Below are 6163 nucleotides of genomic sequence, written 5' to 3'. Positions count from 1 at the left end.
TTTTTTTTTTATATTCATGTGTCAAATTACAGCATCAACATTTAACACTTATATGTATGTAGCGTATTCTGTTGTATCATGTATGCAAGAGTTATGTTTGTACTCAACTGTCAAAGTGACATTTCACGTTTTCGACCATGCATCATGTAATGTAGATATCATTAAAATAGCGAATTTATGAGTATAAAATTTATAATAAATTGTCTTATCTGATTGTTTGTCGAGCCTCTACATTCGATTGGAGAATTAATTTCAATACATGCTTGTTAATTTATATGTACAATTTTGACTCGCTTTTATAGAAATGGATTATCTATGCTAATCTTTATAAAGCAACATCCTTATATTTAGTCAGATCATCAGATTCGTTACCAACAGAGGTATGGCTATTTCTCACAGCATAGAACGACCTATCCCGATTAAAATGATACGGATCATGTCTTAACAAATTAACACCATATGCATCCTGCGCTTGATAATACCTTTCATAGTCCGGCGGGAACATTCTAGGGTCGTAATACTGTCTGTAAGGGTAAGATAGTTCACTTTTACATTCCATTCTGTCGTCATAATCGTATTTGGTCGGGTATTCGTCAAACGCGCCAACTATAGAGTGTCGACGTTTGTCATATGGGCCAGTGCGTGGGCCAACCCATGTGCCGAACGTTTGTATGGGGGGGTAGTGTTTGGGAAGGCGGAGGCTGGCCGCATATTGCCTGTCGGCCAAGTGCTGCCAGTAGGCTGGTGGGGGTTGGGCCAACATGTAGCCCATGTTGAGGGATTGCCGTGTCGCTAGATGGCGCCTGAGGTCGGGCATTGAGCCGGATTTACCTGCAATTTGAAATAAATCTATAAGAGAAGAGTATACAATTTATATAAAAATAAAGCATGATAACTATATAAGTCTACACTAATATTATAGAGAGGAAACTTTTGTATTTTTGTATGTTTGTAACGTTTATACTACATAAATATTAATCATTTAGAAACGGATTGAGATTTATAATCAATGATTTATAGGACTTATTTTTTAGTAAATATTTCGACTTTAATTATATGAGTACAAAATAACATGATTGATACATTTTACATATTGATACATAAAGGTACATTTATATGCTATATATTATTTATTAATTTCAGATTTACTTCAGCAGTACCGTATCCAAAAAAAATATGTCCATAACTATTTATTCAAGAAAAAATTTATGTCAATAACTATTTATTTAAAATAAATATAAACCCACCATTATCAGGCATGAAACCTTCGTTGGTGAACGCAGGCGCAGGTTCAGGAATGTAATGGCTGGCGTCGAACTCACTACCACCCACTCCTACTCCTGTACCATATTCGCCCTTCCTGAAACACAAAATAAACATTGAGTACCCAATTTTATATAGAAAAAGGTATGACTGCGCAAAACTTTATGTTTTTAGCATTGAAAAATTATTTTTGTGTTAGTAGGAAGGTAGGTAATCATTTACCAAAATTATTTCTTTATTTTACCATAAGCGGGCTGTTGGTTCGCCTGAAAGTAAGCGATCACCACCGCCCCTGAACACTCGCAGAGATAGTGCCACTGCGAATGCGCTGCCTACTAAGGGTAAAGAGATAAAGAAAAGATTGACGACTGGAAAGAGGGATGGAAGGGGAAAGATGGGGATAAGGAAACGGGCCTTCGAAAAATAAATTTCTTCAAAAGCAATATAACAAAAAGAAACAGTCAAAAAACAGAAAAATATGTACTTTAAAGCTTTTTTTTTAATAAGCGATATTTTTAAGATCCAAACATACAGACACACGGTCGTCGGAGAGCGACTATATACCATACTATGTACGCACCTAGCCTCACGCAGCGCGTACGCAGATTGCACCAGCACGACGCCGCACACGATCGCCGGCAGGCGGGCCACGTAGCATGCTAGCTCGGCGCCTCCGTACACACCTTGAAGACCCTGAAATAGAAGAGATATCATGAAACTTATATTAATATCATAAATTTTAGTTTTATAGCATTGATATGCTTTATAAATGAGAAATTTTGAAAGAGTAGAAAAAAAAATATCACAAGGTGTGATTGCTACGGTTTGGTTAAAGGACGCGGATCCCGCTTGGTAATCAAATTTTTTATATTTTTTCAAAATCCATCATAAATAACGTATATATATCTTATGAATTTTGTGACCGCCTGCTTGGTACAGTGGTAAACGCGTGAGCGTAGAACCGAAGGGTCCTGGGTTCAATTCCCGGTGGGGATGCACAAAAAAAATGTCTCGGTCTGGCAGGAACACAGAACTTGTCCGTTTCACAGTGGCAAGTTTATGAATATAGTTATAATAAATTATTAAGGGTAGACCATATTACAGGTGGTTAATAGAGGTAAAAACAACGTTATAACAAAATTCAAAGGAAGGATTCTATTCAAATCTTCCAAGGATTTACTAAAATCTATACTTTTAAACCATATAAAGATTTATACTAGTATGAATATCATATAGTTCTTTATATGGTATTACTAGTAATGAAGCTAATGAGTTCGTTTGTTTGAATGCGCAAATCGCTGAACCGATTTGAAAAATTATTTCTCGATAGAATATGCATACGATGCTATAGGTCCGTAGTACATATATATATTAAATATATATTATGTACTACGGACAGAGCCAAGGTGGAACGCTAGTAAAATGTAAAGATTTTATAATTTTTCTTTCATATAAGTTAAATATCGATACAGTTTTTGAAACATATAGGTAATGCTTTAAGCAGCGTACTTTACGAAGGCTATATATAAAGATACTAGCTGCGCCCCGCGTTTTCACCCGCGTAAGTCCGTATCCCGTCGGACTATCGGGATAAAAAGTTACCTATATGTTATTCCACTTGTCCAGCTATCTTCGTACCAAATATAATTGCAATCGGTTTCATAGTTTTTGCGTGAAAGAGTAACAAACACACACACGTTATTTTTTTACTTCATACAGTATTGTCACAGCTTTACGCATCATATTCTTTATCACATAGTGTTAATAAATGAAGAAAAAATTAGTAGAACTTACCCAGTGACTAATAGACATGTAGAAGACCAGAGCACACTCCGGTATCAGAACCAAGATGACAGATATCAACCACGCTAGTAGATAGGTGTTGTTTTTCTGGAAAGATCGACCAATAATTTTATATTTTTTTTTTGAGAAGATCAATTCTATACGTAGTTCGAAAAATTCCAAACCTATAGAACAGATTTTAAATGTATCAGTTATGGAGGTAATGTGAACCAGATATTGATGCAATTGCATTATCGTTTCTCTTAAGTTTTAAATGTAACGAATATAGTAGAAGTCCCAATAACAATTAATAATAGACAAGCGTTATTCCCAATAAACTTTACTTTAAAATTCATGTTTTATTTCATCAAATTTTAGCTTCACAGTCACATATCATAGCTTTATATCTAGTTTAGTTTGTCCACATATATAAATAGAAGTATATTTCAATAATATATGTACCGGTCAGATTATAAACATCGTTACATTGCAAATCCATCATATTAAATGCCCATTTCACAGTTTAGGTATTTGACATCGATATAAGGGGAGCTAGATTTTTTTTTATGTCATTGTGGACAACTGATCTGGACCACCAGCTCAGTTGTCCACAATGACATGACGCTTGATGGTAAGCAATCCCCACTGCCCATGAACATTCAGAGGTTGTGCCTCTGTGGATGCGCTGCTCGCTTTTAAGAGGTGTGGGAAAAGGAAAGGATTGAGGACTGGAAAAAAGGAATGAACTGGGACGGGAGAGGAATAGGAAATCCGAATTGATATATAATTATTATACATATGGTTTACAATTAAATGCATTATTTTTCGATTAATTATATCGATGTGAAAACCTTAAATTGGGATATGGTCATTCAATAGTATTGTTTACCTAGCCTTCGATGTATTAAAAAGCCCAGAAATAGAAGCCCCGCAATCTACACCAGCCACCTGACTCTGTCTAGCCAGTGAGATCATAAACTAACAGTTTGTTCAATCTTACAACGACATACATACAGAATATATTACCAATACTTCTATTAAAACTCACAGATATAAGCCCATGCACGAGAACCACGGTAGCAGCGATCACAACGCAGTAACATATCATGAGAAGAGCAGATGCTATGGGCAGGCCGCTTTGTGACTCCACCACCCATACTATTTCGTAGATCAAAGCTATTGCGTATGACACCTGAAATGAAATCCAATGTAATACATAAAGTGTCCCGTTGCAACAGCATCAATCTATACTTATATTATAAAGTATTTGGTTGAACGCTAATCTCAGGAACTACTGGACCGATTTGAAAAATTCTTCCAATATAAGATAGACCATTTATTGAGTAAGGCTATATATGTTTCACGGGTGAAGATAAGGCGAACAGCTAATTTGAATAAAGTTATGATTCTTTTAATAAAAAAAGGTTGCAAAGGTTCCTGGGGAGAGAGCTACCGTTCTTAAATGGAACGAAATGACCCCAATATTCCATCCAACACATAAATAATCAAGCCAATCTGTTCAAAAACCACGGAGATAACGAGAAATAAAGGTTAAAAGATTTAGTCCCAAAGATTAGTCGTATTAAGAACCTTCTTAAGGTGCGTTGGTCAAAAAAAACTATTAGCAATCTCAAAAGGTATTTGTTTGATTGGAACAAAAAGTCTTTGTAGCCTACGCCTTCTCTTATTGTACTTATATTGTAATTTACATGTCATAGTGCTTATCAGATGACTCATTGATCTTTAATACTATTCACAATACACAGAATCAGTTCCAAATAAACCGGTTGAGCGCAAAGCTTTTGACACATATTCGTTATATAACACTTTCTAGTCATATATCTTACACCGAAATACATAATACTGTTTGATGAATAGATTGTAACGTTGAGAAATGCTGCACTTTTGCAATGATTTTGAAAGGGCAAAGGTCATTCTGTTTATCACATGTCTTTCGTCAATTTAAGACAAGGGACTGATCTTTTCATTTGTGCAATCGGTTTTTATATAATCTGTACAAGGTATTATATATATAAATTAAAAAGGGGAGACTCCACGTGAGCACGCTCGCTGTAAAGTGTACGAAACGTCGAGTTAATAATATAATAAATAAATCGCGTTTAAAATCCGATGAAAACTTTGAATTTCTAAATGTATAATACTCGCGTAGAATCAAACACAAGAAAGTACTAAGCTATTATATGTAGAATTTATTTTATATTACTTCCATTTGCATTTTATCCTACCTGAATTAAATCGTTTAGATCGATATGAATTGGGCCTAATAAATTCTGCTACTAGGTGATATATCAATAACTACTATTCTATTACTTACTATTAACGTACCTGAAAAAGCGTGTTAAATTAAAAATAGATAAATATTAGTAATGTCGTCAGTTTCTAGCCTCCTATCTTCAGAGATCAAACGCAAATATCATATCATTAAATGGCTCAATTGCAACATGAAAGAGAGACAAACAAACAGACTTTAACATTTATAATATAAGAAGGCCATAACATAAATAAAACAACCCCATATAAACTATATTCATCACATCAATAAACAGCTTTTAAAACTCACAATAAACAATTAAAATAACATCAACCAGCTTTGTTGTAGGTAACCTATTAATGACACATAATGTAAGTACATAAATTCATTATCCATTACGACTTACAATGAGTTACATTCCGGGCCAGTAGCTGATTTCGTCATATCGTGAGATAACATGGCCTTAGTGGACCGGCTAAGCCCCTTCTATTTCACACATTGTCTGTTAGTTTGAAGAGATTGAAACATGTCCTTTATGTGGTTGTGAACTTAACCTGCTTTATGTATAATTTTACTTTATTCATTTAATTAATTTATCGTATTTTCTCGGGTTCGTTGTTCTTATAAGTGTCACGATTTATTTACAATATGAACTATCAATAATATTATTATACGAATTTTCTAGTATTTTTTGCCATAAATTCCGTAAAATATATTTTATTTGCAAAATACTAGTTAATTTTTTGTATATATAAAACCTATATCATAATGACAGTTCGACTCCAAGACCAAAACTCAAAATCAATACCAATACGAAAGGGCGTACGACAGGGAGATGTTATCTCA

At 34.4% G+C, this 6163-nt stretch overlaps 1 protein-coding gene across 1 annotated transcript in view; it reads right to left on the bottom strand.

Annotated features, from left to right (window-relative positions):
- LOC119836646 overlaps positions 1 to 6163 on the bottom strand; it is a 20940-nt gene continuing 14777 nt past the window's right edge. Inside the window, exons 3-7 of the mRNA XM_038362033.1 lie at positions 4094 to 4237; positions 3058 to 3153; positions 1844 to 1956; positions 1248 to 1360; positions 1 to 831 (exon numbers count right to left, since the gene is read on the bottom strand). Of these exons, the coding sequence (XP_038217961.1) occupies positions 326 to 831; positions 1248 to 1360; positions 1844 to 1956; positions 3058 to 3153; positions 4094 to 4237 (972 nt within the window). The 3' untranslated portion in view covers positions 1 to 325. The remainder of the gene's footprint in view (positions 832 to 1247; positions 1361 to 1843; positions 1957 to 3057; positions 3154 to 4093; positions 4238 to 6163) is intronic.

This window comes from Zerene cesonia, chromosome 25 (genome assembly GCF_012273895.1).
Source record: "Zerene cesonia ecotype Mississippi chromosome 25, Zerene_cesonia_1.1, whole genome shotgun sequence".
NCBI classification, from domain to species: domain Eukaryota; kingdom Metazoa; phylum Arthropoda; class Insecta; order Lepidoptera; family Pieridae; genus Zerene; species Zerene cesonia.
The sequence above is the reverse complement of the archived record's forward strand: the minus strand, read 5'-3'. Positions and strand labels throughout refer to the sequence as shown.